Source organism: Balaenoptera borealis (genome assembly GCF_965194805.1).
Source record: "Balaenoptera borealis genome assembly, chromosome: 12".
NCBI classification, from domain to species: domain Eukaryota; kingdom Metazoa; phylum Chordata; class Mammalia; order Artiodactyla; family Balaenopteridae; genus Balaenoptera; species Balaenoptera borealis.
Window position 1 is genome coordinate 52,876,736 of NC_138869.1, and position 13,985 is coordinate 52,890,720.

The following is a 13,985-nucleotide window of genomic DNA, read 5'->3' on the forward strand; positions in this document are numbered from 1 at the left end:
CCCAGACATTCTGACTCATTCTGTCTTGGTCTTTCTCTCTCTAAGAGATCACAATTGTTAGTTGCATTATTCAAATACTCATGATTTTTGAGGACAGTGTATTAAATTTTCCTGTAGTAACTGTGAATGTGTAAATTTCTCCTTGTTTTTGTCAGGTATTACTTTATATGTTTTTTATACCTATGTGATTGGTTATATAAAAATTCATTTATATTACAAATTATCATTGGATTGTATCTTTAATCATTCTGAAATACATTTTTTTGGCCCTGTTTAACAATTTTTTTGCTTCAATTCTATTTCGTTATTAATATTCTTATGCCTGTTTTCTTTTTGTTAGCATTTGCCTTCTTTTTTTTTGAATGCCTTACATTATGGGTCATTTTTAAAGGTGTGTCTCTTACAAGTAACTTATGCCTGGGTCAAAAAAAAAAACCCATCTGAAAGTCTGTCTTTCACTAAGGCATTTAATTCATTCTCAATTATTCTGATTATTGATATATTTGGATTTATTCTTGCCATCTCATATATATATACATGTAAAAATTTTTTTTCTCCTTCACCTGCTTCTTCATGAGTTCTTTCTTTTTAAGTGCTTCTTATTCTTTAGTGGTTTGGATGTCCTACATTGCTTTTATTCTTCTAAGTTGCCATTAAAATTTTTGCACGTTTAAAGTTTATTTTTATCAAAGCCTTGAGTTAATTGGTACACAAACTTTTCCCCCGAACAAGACAAGAATCTTGGCTTGCTTTCACTTCCATCTTGCCAGCCTCCTAACTCTTATATTGAGAGCATTTAGATCCTCATTCCAGATTGTTAACAGTTTAACTGGCTTTTTTTGGGTCCTTTTGTACTACATTCTTGAGAAATCCCTCAAGTTTCCAGTCCACTACTTTATTCTTTTATATCCATTCTACTACACAGCTCATATACTAAGGTTTTTATTTGAATGATCAAAATTTTAAATTTACAAAACTCTTTATTCTATTTCATGGGAATACTGTCTTTTTGCATCTCTCTGAAGACATCAGTGTTGTTCATTCTAAAATCTTCTTCTGTTTGCCTCGTTAATATAACCTCTGGTGTTAGTTATTCTTTTGATAGCAGTTGGTGCCTCGCTGTCCTGGGGTAGATGCTCCTCATTAAGTGGGTGATTCTTGGTGGTCTGCTCATCTTCTGTCTGTTCTGTTGACTGAGTCTACCTCTGGTGACTGGGGAGTGGGCAGTGCGCCCAGGAGGGGTGTGCACAGTACTAGTACAGGGGGAAGTACCTGTGCTTTGAAGTCAGACAGATCTGACTACAAACCCAGCTCTATTACTTACCAGCTGTGTGATGTTGGGCAAGTCTTTGAGTCCTGGTTCCTTAACTTGGGATAATGACCTTACCTTATGGAGCTGCTGTGTGGATTAAATTTAACAGCACATAAAAAAAGCCACTAAAGCCTCAGGACAGCAGTAAGTGGTATTCATTTTTTGTCAGTTATTCAGGAGAAATTTGTTCACTCTTTAGCCTTTGATCAAATGTGATCGATTTGATGGTCCCAACACCACTTTCATTAAGCAGATCTGTCTTCCCCAGATCATCCTTGGGCAAAACAATTCAGTCTTCCATTTCTAAGTTTAAGCTACTGTGTGGTCACTGATATATCAGGTGCATATTTTCTTCATAGGGATATGGAGATCCTCATCACAAATTAATTAAGGTTCCAGTATCAACTGACTCATTTTGGCAGAAATTAGATCATGGGCAGCCTTGTCTGGTGCACATGCACTGGCCGGGGGGAGGGGGAAGGTTATAATTTACTAAGATATAAGTCTTGCCACCAACTTGGATATTCTAATGAATACAGGTATTGATATTATATTGATATCAATATCCTAATGGTACCCTATGGCAAAGTTATTGATGTGTCTCCTTGGAATATTATCCCTCATTCCCACCCAATTTTACTTCCTGGAAATCATGTCAGTTCTTTAGAATCACTGTCCAGTAGTAGGGACAGAACAAACCGGAGAGGTAAACCTTTTCAGATAGTTTTGCAGAAGGAAGAAAGAAGGGTATGGTATTTATTTCATGTTTCTTCTAGATTACTTTTAGAGTTTTTTGAAAGACCCAGGACTTTCACCTGGAATAAAGTTCCAGCCCTTCGCTCTCTGTAAGTCATTTATAACTTTTTTCTTCCTGCATATTATTAGAAGCCAAACCCCTAAGCCTCCTTCTCCAGTGTTAGAAAGTTGCTCACAGACAGGTTTTCAGTGTCAACACCTGAAGCTTGAGTCCTGAGACGACCTCCCATTCTTTCCCCTGAACCTTCATCCCCTGTGAGTAAACTTAAGTTTGGAGCAGGATCCCACCCAAGTTCAAAAGGTCTTGCCTTCATGAGCCATAAAGCTTGTGACATATGTGCTACCTTGGCCCTCTCTTAGGCCTGTGCTCAGGGGCTCTGCTAAAAGGCCCATCTCTGCAGCAGGCCCACAACAAAGTGAGGTCGTTACAGTTTCCAGGCAGGTTCCTATCAAGCTGTGTGAGAGAAGCTGTATCCTCAATCCAAACAGGAACCTTCTCTCAGGAGCAAGTGCCTATGGCTTGTCTCACACGGGTAGTCAGGCCCACAGAAGCCACTCTCCCCTGCAGCAGCCCGATCATTTGCCGGCAACGTCCACGACGTGTGCTTAGCCTCGGGGAGCAGGGCGCCTGGCCTTCCCCAATCCTAAGTCAAGAGAAATGAAGGTGCGGGTCCATGAGCAAACAGAGATGATGCACCCCAGAATGAATGATGCACCCCAGAACCTCACCAACTGTCACGGGAAATGACAGTGGTTTAGCACTCCCTGTCACACTGCCAAGAAATCCATCTGCTGCACGCCCTGCAGAAGGCGTAGAGAACAGTCACCTTTGCCTGTATGTATAAGAGGTGGGCAGAGAGAATGGAGAACCAGGTAGGGCCTCCACTGTACTCCTACACACGCTGACCACTCCCTCTGTCTGGAATGTTCTCATCACGTGTTCTCCTGGTGAACGTCTACACATCCCCTAAGCCCTGACTCCAAAAGCCTGCTTCATGAAGCATTTGCTGTCCCCTCCCCAGGGTGGGGTCCATACCTCTGTACATCCCTGGGTCTGGGCGTGCCTCCATGACTGCATTTGGTACATGGCACTGCAGTTACATTTCACAGATCTGCCTCCTGCTAGACTGAATTTCTGCCAGTGTTGCGTGATTTATTCCTCTTAGTAGAGCCTGGAACATCATTGGTGCTTTCTCTGCCAGTGTTTGCAGAATAAATCAAGGATGATCTAGCACTTGTGATGATTTTTATTTATTTTTATCACTTCAACTATCAACATGCACTGTACCTCTGGGGGAAATGTCTACTCTGCTATAACTTTTAGTTATTCATCTTTATTTTATTTATTTATTTATTTTTCGGCTGCACTGCGTGGCATGTGGGATCTTAGTTCCCCAACCAGGGATCGAACCCGGGCCCCCTGCAGTGGAAGTGCGGAGTCTTAACCACTGGACTGCCAGGGAAGTCCCTGTGATGATTCTTATTTTAGATGGGCCAGAGAAGTCTGTCATTCTTCCCCTCTCTCACTCTCTCTGTTATTTTCATGGTCCTCCCACTAGGCCTCCTGATGGTCTCTAGGGTCGTGGTGGCCTGCCCATGCTTTGGCTGTGCTGTGGGGAGTCGAGCGTCCCCACAGGACTCGGCACAACCCCAGTGGGTGGCGGGCAATGGAAACTGCAGGTCGTTCCTCAGGCCACCACCAAGGCTGTTTCTAAATAAAACACAAGCAGGGTGGTGGGGCTTGGAACACTTGCTCTGAGGGAAGGAGACCAGGAACCTCAGCTGGGTGGACACAGAAAGGAGTCCCACTGCACTAGGCTTCCTGTACTAATCTCTCCCACGTGAGCAAAGGCACTCTCCACTCACAGGCAGCTTGACCTCAAAAAACACTTTGGGAGAACAAAAGACTCTCTGGTGAAGTGTAGAGGCAGGTCTGTCCTGTCCAGGGACCCTGGCTGCAGCCCCAGACACTTCTGAATGAATTCTGAACCAGCAGTTAGAAAACTGTGTTGCAGAGTCGGGGCCTTAGGTGGGGTGATAGCTCAGACCCGTGGGGTCAGCCAGCACGCCCACCCTCAGCAATCTATACAGATGATGGATACCACGGGCACTGTTGAGGGGAGAGAAACAATCTGAGGGTCCCGTGGTGTGTGGGGAGGGATGGAAGATACGTCCTCTCTCAATGCCTGCTCTCTGCTCCTGGGCTTCAGCTGGCTGAGGAGGTAGCTGGCTCCTGGCTGCCCAGGGGCCTGTCCAAGACTGGGGGATGGTGGTGGCTGAGGGTGGGGTACGGGGGGATGCCACCAGGCCTTAGGGGCCTCTCCTAGTGTAATACAGGGAAGGAGTACTGGTTTCTCCTAATAGGAGTGAGTCTGACTTGCACCAAACCACCCAAATGCCCAGAACAAGAGCCCCACTCTATTCAAAGTCCCGAAAGGCCAGAGTGGAGGACGTCGCGAGCTGTATGACCTGCCCCAGTAGGCATTCTTGGGCGCTGCTGAGCAAGGGAGGGGCCGAGGCTGGGAACCTGGCTGAGCTGCAGGACGCCCTTGCTCTCAGCCCTGTGGGCTTTAGGGTAGAGGGTGTGCTGCCCACCAGCCTCTGAAACAGTACCTGGGACTCTTGCCTCATCACTGCATCCATCACGCACTGGCTTTTACGTTTCTAGTCTCATCATCGCTCTGGTCTCCGGTGATGACTGTCCATGAGAACACAGTACTTCACTACTTGCTTAGTGAGAATTTGCCAGTGAGCTTGATTTTCCATACCACACAAACGCCAAGGGCCTCTGAATACGGGCTGGTGTATCCAAGCAAAGGCTTGGCCGTCCTTGAGAATTCTGTTACATACTTTTGAAAATTCTCAGTACCGGTTTGAAAATCCAAAGGGTCTGCTTCTGAGAACTCAGAGAACGGAATGCAGGCAGCTCACAGCACTTGGGTTTTCAAGAGTCCACTCAGCTGGATGATCAGTCAGGCAGTTCTGCAAATCGTCAGAAAAACCACTTCTCATGCCTTCCCGCCAAGCCAGCTATTTATAAACACGTCCCAAAGTCCTTTTGAGTGGCTCCTGCTCGGTCTGATGATCAGTAAAGAGAAAAGGGGGTGGACTTGGTGCTGACATACTTTCAGAATCCGAGTGACTTACATTTCTTATTTTGCTCAATAAATAATTTTGTCCATGGGGGAGCATTTTTCTCTACGACATTATAGATGTTTATGTGAACGGCTCATAGAACATGCTCTGTGAGGAGAGCATCCCTAGCTGTGGGGACAAGGTGGAGTGGCTGGTGAGATGAACATTATGTAAGGGGGCAGATGGGAGCATGTGGGTGGCAGGAACCTCACGCTAAGCTCAAACCGTGGTAGCTGTAGGTGCAGAACACCGGGGGGCTTTTCTACCGCTGTTTCAGCAGAGCGCCCAGGCACGGGCACTTTGTGGAGCAGGAATGGAATACCGTGAGTGGTGGGGATGGCCAAGCAGGCAAGCCAGGAGGGGCACATGTTCCGCGTTCAACATTTCCCGTGGTCCAGGGTTTCAGCCCACGTGACCCAAGAGGACAGCAATGCGGGAAACCATCATTGCCATCACATGACGCTTTCTGAGCCTCCTGTGCGCTCAGATGTGTCACATGCCATGGGTCTTGCTGCCCTGATTTTCAAGCTATCCATGGAGAGACTGTCCCTTTGTCTGGCTAGCTGTCCCTCATGTGCCCGTGCAAGAGGAACAATTCAGTGGTGCCCTCAACGTGGACCACACTCTCTCTCCTTATGTAGTGACTCTCTCAACCATCACACACCCTCCCTCCCAGGAAGGGTCACCCTCACACCCAGCCACTCCAGACTCTCAGGCACACTGAGGCGATTTTTATCAGCATGAAACTTTTCCTGAATTCATGTAGAAAGAGTAAACGACTCTTTCTTTTGTTTTATACTGTGGGTTTTTTCTTTCAGTCCAATATCAAATATTGATTGAGCATATAATATATGCCAAGCATTGCATATAGGAGGCCCTGGAAATACAGCAGTGAGCAGACAGAAATCCCCGTCCTTATATTGTATGGGGCCAGGAGGAGGCAGATAATCTAGTCAAATAGGGAAATACATGGTATGTCAGCTGGTGATGAGGGTGATGGTGAAATACAAGCAGGAAAAGGGGGTGAGGGGTGCTGGGACAAAGGCTGGTCAGGGAGGGCCTCTTTGAGGAGGTGATATCTGAGTAAGCACCAGGAGGATGTGAGGGCGGAGGTCACGTGGCTCTCTGGGGGAGGGCGTGCTGGGTAGAGGGAAGATCCAGTGCAAAATTCAGGAGGTGGGAGAATATCTGCCATGCTCTAGGGCCAGCAAGGAGGCAGGATGACTGCGGTAGAGAGAGTGGCGAAGAGGAGGAGGAGGAGGAGAGGTCAGAGCGGGCAGGAGACAGACTGTGAGGTTGGCTGAGGTGCTGGAAGAATCTGCGGGGTAAGTGAGCCACTGGAGGGTTTTCAGCAGAGGATGACATGACCTGACTTAGATTTTGGAAGGCTGGCTCTGCCGCTGGGGCAAGAACAGATGGCAGGGGTGCCAAGGCAGGAGCAGGGACCCTGGGCCCTGTAGAAGTTGGGGAGATGAGGAGAAAACCAGTGAGAAAGGAGAAACCAAGGGAATGTGATGTCCTAGAAGCCAAGGAGGTGGGCGGAACGATCATATCCTAGTTGAGAGAAAATCATCTACAGCTGACTTAGGATCAAGTTGAATGGCATATTCTGCACATGAACTTGAGTTTCAACCTACATTTCTGTCCTATGAATGAATCCTTCACTCTCCAGGCATCAGTGACCCTATGAGAATCTTTATGAGTGCTGGGGATCTTCCCCTTAGAAAAACACATTCAGATACGCACAAGACTACAGACAGTTGCTGGTGGTTCCCAGAGCCAGTAAAGTCCATCCCAGAAGTCAGGTTCATAACTGACGCTTGCCCATCCCCAAAGCGGTCTTCTCATGGCATGAACCAAGCTGTCTCAATATAGAAATTCAGGTGTTGCAGGTCTCCTGGCTTCTCCAGGTATGTTTCCAAAGGTAGAATGAGTTAACCTTTCTGGGCTCTTGGGTGGAATACAAAATGTGAATGGGCTGGCTTGAGCCTGAAAGCAAGTGTGAAAACAAATGAGAACTCACCACCATCTCCTGCACATGAAACATCTCAGCTCCTCCAGGTGACAGGCGACTGGGGAAAGAGATGCTGACAGATGACCCAGGAAGGGTGCTTGGCCCAGTGTTATAGACCTGTGGGTGTGAGACACACACGGCAAGTTTTAATAGAAATAGAGATCTTCATTTCACGTCCTGCAATATATACTCTAAAATCCTTTGAAATGATACACAGAGATACTAGGGTTTAGGATACAGAAGGTCATGACTTGAAGTGAAGTGAAATATCAAATGATAAGAGATTTCAATGAAATAGAAATTTTTCGAATATGCATTTAACATCCCCAAACCTTCAAATTACCTTCTTACCCTTCAGCATTTTCTTGTATTCTTCCAGCTAAAAATTATATTTCTTTTTACACACCTGGAAATTTACTCATAGACTATTACACTTGGTGGGGATTCAGAAATAATCTAGACCAGTAATTCTCGAACTTTAACACATATCAGAATAACCAGATGGGCTTGTCAAAACATAGATTGGGGCAAGGTCATGTCCAGAGTTTCTGCAGTTGTAGGTCTGGTTGGGAGGGGGTGGGTGGAGGCTAAAGGATTTGCATTTCTAATGAGTTCCCAGGAGATGCTGATGTTGCTGGCCCAGGAAACATACTTTGAGAACCACTTATTTGGTCCAACGCCTTTCCTTTTACAGTTTGAGGTAACTGAGACTCTCAAAGAAAAAGTGGGTTGTCCCCAAACCAAATGACCTAACTTACAGAAAGGGCTGTTTTTACTATACTATCTAGCTGGTTTGGTTTCTCCATAACTTACAGCTTATCACTTGCTAATACTGTTTGATGACACCTGTGCACCTCTTTTCTGTCCCAGCATTTGGTCCTGTAAACTTTACCCCTCTCATTCCCACCACAGTCCTCCCTATTTTCCGTTTCCAGCAGCCCATTATCTCCTGAGAAATGAGAGAAAAGATGGCGGCCACAAAAAGACCGATACAGGGAAGGAGATGGAGCAAAGGCTGAACACGAAACTCAAGGAAGAAATGGAAGATGAAGGAGAGTAAAAGAGATGGGTAGATGTGTAGAGATAGAAAGTAGATTAGTGGTTGCCTAGGGCTGGGGGGAAGGGAGAATGAGGAGTGTGGCAGGCAGAAGAATGGCTTCCCAAAGATGTCCATGTCCTAATCCGTGGAAACTGAGTATATCACATGGCAAGGGGGATTTCAGGTTGCTAGTCAGCTGACTTTAAAATCGAGAGATGATCTTGGATTATCCAGGTGGGTGCAATGTAATGGCAAGGGTCCTTATATAGGGAAGTGGGAGACAGAGTCAGAATCAGGGAGATGTATTGTAAAAGAGATCCAACTGGCCATTGTTGGCTTTGAAGATGAAGGGGGCCATGAGCCAAAGAATGCGGCAGCCTCTAGAAGCTGGAAAAGGTAAGAAAACAGATTCTTCCCTAGAACCTCCAGAAAGGAACGCAGCCCTGCTGACACCTTGCTTTTAGCCCAATGAAACCCTTTCAGGCTTCTGTCCTCCAGAACTGTAAGATAATAAATTTGGCATAAAGTTCACAGTAATTTGTTATAGCAGCAGTAGGAGACTAATATACGGAATGACTGCTAATGGGTATGGAGTTTCTTTTTGGGTGATGAAAATGTTCTAAAATTAGATTATGGTGACAGTTGCACAATTCTGTATAAACAGAATTGTGGAAAAAGTCATTGCCTTGCACACTTTAAACAGGTAAACTCTAAGGTATGTGTCTCAAAGATGTTGTTATTTTTTAAAATTAATTTTTATTGGAGTATGGTTGCTTTACAATGTTGTGCCAGCCTCCACTGCACAACAAAATGAATCAGCCATACACATACAGATGACCCCTCCCTTTTGGACTTCCCTCCCATTTAGGTTACCACAGTGCATTAGGTAGAGTGCCCTGTGCTATACAGTAGGTTCCCATCAGTTGTCTATTTTATACATAGTATCAATAATGTACATGAGATATTATTTAAAAAAAAAAAAAAGATGGGTAGGAGCAAGAGAGAGGAAGAAATGAAACACTGCTTGGTGGCCTGGGGGCTAGACAGAGAATTCAGGGATTCAGGGCATCTCTGAAGCTGAGGTCAGAAGGGCAGAGCCAGGAGACGGGCTGGACAAGTCACCGGGTCTTCACACTTGACAGAACGTATAAGGATCTAGCTCCAGCAAGCTCTTCCCTAGAAAAGCATGTTTTCGTTTTTTGCAATAGTGAGTTCTGCTTCAGAGAACAGACACAAAAAACGGTTGAGTGGATGAGCAGTTGTTGGCAACTCTTGATTCAGAAAGAACACAATTCACCCATAACAACAACCCTAAGGCACAAGAAAAGGAAGGAATATCCAACCAGGATGGAAATAGCTAATTTGAAGTGAAATGTGAGAGCACAGAATTGAAGAGAAACCTATTGACCTGTCTGGGAAATCCCAACTAAAGCACAAGTGGGGGGAAGAAAAGAAGATTATGATTTTGTTTTGCATGATTTCATCCATCAAAACCAGACGGATGGGAGAGCTTACATTACCTTATTTATTTATTTTTAACAAATGTCTTAACGTCTGACTCTCTGCAAATGTTCTTGTGTAACATCTGTATTATTTTTCATCATTTTTCAGGTGAGGGAAATGACTGATGATGCAAAAAAAAAAAAAAAAACCAGCCAACTATCAATGGTCAACAAATTATTACGTCTCTGTTAAGAAAACTCTGATGAAACTTTGAAACCAAGACTAATATCTCTGCCTTCCTTCCATCAGCATTTGCAGTGGAGTCTTTAAACAATGACGCAGCTTGTTGAATATTAGCTTTGAAAAGACACAGAAAAAATATCTTTATATGGAAAGACTTGTGCTTTTCTTCAGGAAGGATGTTGCCAGAATAAGGAAACATAGAATTTTATCCATATCCCTGACCCCATTCTCCCCCACTATCTCTACCTTTTTCTGGGGGTCACTATCACCATCAACCTGGTCAGTGGCTTTCCTGCAGAATGGTCAGAATAATGACAGTTATACCAGAAAATTAGTCGTCAGAGAATTCTCAAGGAAACTGTCAGCTTTGCTAACACAAGAGGATTTCCTTCCAATCAATGACACACACTATCTATCTTTCAGACCCAGCCAACTTTCTTAATCCTGAACGGAATGCTATGTACTTCCTCAGGCAACTGATAATCACGAGGAGAATCTAAGGGTCATGCCAATCACTCATTTCTGGCGCCCCTATTCCCCAGCCTGTATCTACGTCAGGATACAAGAAGAAAGCTCTTTGCCTGAATACGAAACTTTAAGCTCCCTGCAAAAATGCATTCAGAGAAACATGATGTAACCACATGCCCTGAGATTTCTTTCTTTCTTTTTTTAAAGAGGGGGAAAAGAACATTTTGTGTATCTTTTGAATGTTTTTGTATAATTGTTATTTTTTGTCTTCTCCTTTCAACATCTATACCCTCTTTTAAAAAAAATTTTTATTTTACTGAAGTATAGTTACTTTACAGTGTTGTGTTAATTTCTGCATATACCCTTTTCATTACATGATGTGTGTCATTTGACCCCTTCTCAATAATGTTTTTGACTGTATATTTTATTGTAAGACACCTCCAAAAGTTTAGTTTAAGTAACTAAACTTACTTAATTTGTAAGTAGTTAAAATTAAAATGATTTAAGCAAAATGAAATAACTCCATCTGGCCTTTATCTGTTTTCTATCCAATTACAAAAAAGCAATGGAGAAAAAGAAACTAATTCTGAGAAGCAATTCAGAACCACTGAGGCCCTATTCCCAGCAATCACTCTAAGGTCTCAAAAGCAAGGCTAACCTCATCTTTCCCTTTTTCCCTGTAAATCAAACATAGGGTGTGACAGCTGGGGCTTAGCTGGCCGGCAGGCGCCTCCTCTCTGAGCTGGGATGTGTGCTATCCATCATGGCTTCGGAGGCCTCTTGCCTGGGAGAATGCTTTGGAGAAAGGAAGACCACTGTTTGTGAGAGACCACAAATATTTTACTGCCTCCCTCTCTGGACCCTCACCCCATCTTTATTCGTCATCCCCTTGGTCCACCTAGGAGTGGCCGCAGGGAAAAAAAAAAAATAATTATTTGGCCATAGCAGCAGATGCCAGACCGGGAAACTATCTTCTCTGTGGGGAAGGATGGAGGGGAGGCAGGGGAGGGCTTCGGGAGCTAGAGCTGGAGAGATGTGGGATGTGGATTACGGTACACTGTCTCCATCACTTCATCCCCAGCTCCTGGCAGGTGCTGAGCTACACAGGGGTGTCCAGGCAATGCCCGCCCAGTCCTGGCCCCAGCCTGGCTGATCCCAGCTCTGTGCCCTGCAGCATGTCCTCTACCCGCTGGGCCTACATTTCCCGCATTTGTCAATTGAGGAGAATGCCTGGATTCTCTAACTTTATGTCCCTCTAGCTTTATGTTCAAAGACCCTCCTGTTGAACAGCACTGGCCTGAAGGGTCTGTACTTAGAGCAGGGCTCAGCAAATGATGGCCTGTACACCAGATCTGGCCCGCCACCTGCTTTTGTACAGCCTGCGAGCTAATATGGCTTTATATTTTTAAATGGTTGGGAAAACAAATCAAAAGAAGATGAACATGTCATGATATGTGAAAATGATATGAAATTCAAATGTCAGTGTCCACAGCTACAGTTTCGTTTGTGCATGGCCTATGGTTGCCTCCATGCTACAGAAGCAGAGTTGCATAGTTGCTGCAGAGACTGGATGGCCCGCGAAGCCTAAATACTTATCTTCTGGCCCTTTGCAAAAAAAGTGTGCCCACCCCTGGCTTCCAGAAGGATGCTGTCCTTCACGGTGTCCACAGTCCACACCGAGTGGACCTGCTGGACACAGTGCTTATGTGATGGAAGAGCCAGCCCTGTTCTTTGGGAGAGCAGCGTGTTTCCCCTGGGGGAGTTCCCATCGCTCACACTGCTTTGCTCTTGTAAAACCCCACTTCTGAAAGGCTGTCCCTCTGTGGGAGGAGTGGGCTCCTGGCTGAGTCAGTGTGGAGAAGTCCAGGATTAAGGAGACACGGCAAATCCTTGAGGCTGCCCTGTCCACAATGTGAAGAATGATGGAGAACTGAAAGGGGTCCTTTGGGGCCATTTGGGCAGGGATGCTGGCCTGGCCTCAGCATTCAGAGCATTCATGCAGCTCTCCCTCCAAATACTGAAGAGCAGAGGGGTCTACACAGCAGAGTACCACACAGCAAAGGGATTAATTCTGTGTGTAGTTATGGAAAACACAAACACACACACACACACACACACACACACACACACACACACTGCTCCAGCCAACCAGGATGGGAAGAGTTTCTCTTGGAAGGAGCCTGGCCCCTTCGTTGTCTTTCATAGAAGGCACATCCCTTGGGCCCTTCCATTGGTCCCCAGTGACAGAGAAGGTCTCCAGGGGTGGATACCTGAAGGGTGACATTGAGAGGCTGGAAATGACACTCCAGGTCTTCCAGCTGAATGAAGTTGGATGCGTCCACAGACTCGCCGTACACAAAGGAGGTTGGAGACATGATTCTGAAAGAGGAAAGTATGAAATCTGTCATCCCAACCCAGGGTCACTGTTATCCTGAGAACCCAAACATCTGTCCCTATTTAATCTAGAACCTGGCTCCCCCCAGTGTCCTCCACCAAACACTTCCCTTCTGGAACTGTTCCTTCCCTCTCCTGTAAATGGACACAGCCAGACCTACGCTTTCTAAACAGACATTTCCAGTAATGTCTTGTCATCTTAGGTGAAATCAACAAGCTACGTATACAAACATGTACCAGGATTACATTTCTAAAATGAGGAGGAAGACGATGGTAGCTTTGATTTCTGTTTTTTTTTTTTAAACTGGATTATAAAATTACACATGTTCTGTTTTGTCATTTGAAAAACACTTTGTGGATTGAAAAAGATTATGACAATTTAAATGAATTATATATTTGGCATCCTAAGCCCCACTCTGTGACAAATTCATTTAAAAAAAATAAAGATTTTCCGACTACCAAAATTACTAGGAATTAGGTATTAAAAGTTGAGTCCTCTCAGTGATAGCCTTTTTCTTCAGATTTCAAACAGTGGCTACGTAAGATGTGATTAAGAATTCCGGTTCATTCTGTAGTGATGCTTTCAACGTTGCCCGCAAAAACAAACCCCAAGATGAGACAAAGCCAGGCTTACTTAAATTCCCAGACAAATAAATGGACTCTAGAGGAGATTCTAGAAGCTGCTCACTTGCCTAAACACAATAATGTAAGATTTTTGGTACCAAGTCTGAATGGATAGCAATTCACCTATTTTCAACTTAACGTATATTAGTTTGGAAATGCAGTGAGTTCCCAGTACCACCCAATGGCAAGAGCTGGTTCATTTAAATGAGCCCCGTTTTATGTTCCTGGAAGTATCAGCGGTTCACTCGTTTGTTTAACTGATGGCTTCATCGGCGGGGGGAGAGGGGGCTGGCGGGGGTGGGGGGTGCTGTTAACACCTCACAACGAGGTCTCTGAGGGCCGGATAACGGGATCAAGTGAGCCTGTGTTTTCTCTTTCATCCCCCAAGGATGGGCTTGGTCTTGGGGATATTCTCACTGTGCCTCTGAGGAGACAAGTAAATAAACTACAGGGTTAAAAATAGAGCCATGAACAGAGGCAAATCTGTGTTAATTTGCAAATATATTCCACCAATGCCTCATGTCTAAAGAACGTGCTGAAAAACGCCAAGAGGCAGG

At 45.0% G+C, this 13,985-nt stretch overlaps 1 protein-coding gene across 10 annotated transcripts in view; it reads right to left on the reverse strand.

Annotated features, from left to right (window-relative positions):
• ITGA9 (integrin subunit alpha 9) overlaps positions 1 to 13,985 on the reverse strand; it is a 356,726-nt gene that overhangs the window by 55,566 nt on the left and 287,175 nt on the right. For 9 of the 10 annotated variants that reach the window (XR_014232874.1, XM_082348371.1, XM_082348369.1 and 6 more), the window contains 2 exons: positions 12,681 to 12,789; positions 7,227 to 7,334 (listed from right to left, as the gene is read on the reverse strand). Coding sequence is in view for 9 of the 10 variants with exons in the window: in XM_082348371.1 (XP_082204497.1) it covers positions 7,227 to 7,334; positions 12,681 to 12,789 (217 nt within the window). In the remaining variant the exon portion in view is untranslated. The other variant, XM_082348377.1, reaches the window with a different exon arrangement.